The 222-nt window shown below is 62.2% G+C and overlaps 1 protein-coding gene across 1 annotated transcript in view; it reads left to right on the top strand.

Annotated features, from left to right (window-relative positions):
• The window catches only part of LOC119588218 (carcinine transporter-like), a 19,073-nt gene that overhangs the window by 613 nt on the left and 18,238 nt on the right, over window positions 1-222 (top strand). Inside the window, exon 2 of the mRNA XM_037936919.1 lies at window positions 6-202. Coding sequence (XP_037792847.1) covers window positions 6-202 — 197 coding nt within the window. The remainder of the gene's footprint in view (window positions 1-5; window positions 203-222) is intronic.

The following is a 222-nucleotide window of genomic DNA, read 5'->3' as shown; positions in this document are numbered from 1 at the left end:
AAAAGCTCCTGGAGGAGGCTGGCGACAGCGGGCGGCACCAGCACCTCCTGTTCTGGCTCTTCGTGGTGCCAATCAATTTCCTGATCCCGTGGGTGGCTCTCACGCCCATCTTCATGAGCTCGACGCCCGCCCATTGGTGCCACGTGCCCGGCCGCCCGCAGGATGTGTCGCTCGACCAGTGGAAGGCGCTCACCATTCCCAAGTCAGTGGTTTTTCGTTTGG

Source organism: Penaeus monodon, chromosome 23 (assembly GCF_015228065.2).
Source record: "Penaeus monodon isolate SGIC_2016 chromosome 23, NSTDA_Pmon_1, whole genome shotgun sequence".
NCBI classification, from domain to species: Eukaryota; Metazoa; Arthropoda; class Malacostraca; order Decapoda; family Penaeidae; genus Penaeus; species Penaeus monodon.
Note: the sequence above shows the minus strand (reverse complement) of the source record. Positions and strands in the feature narration are given on the sequence as shown.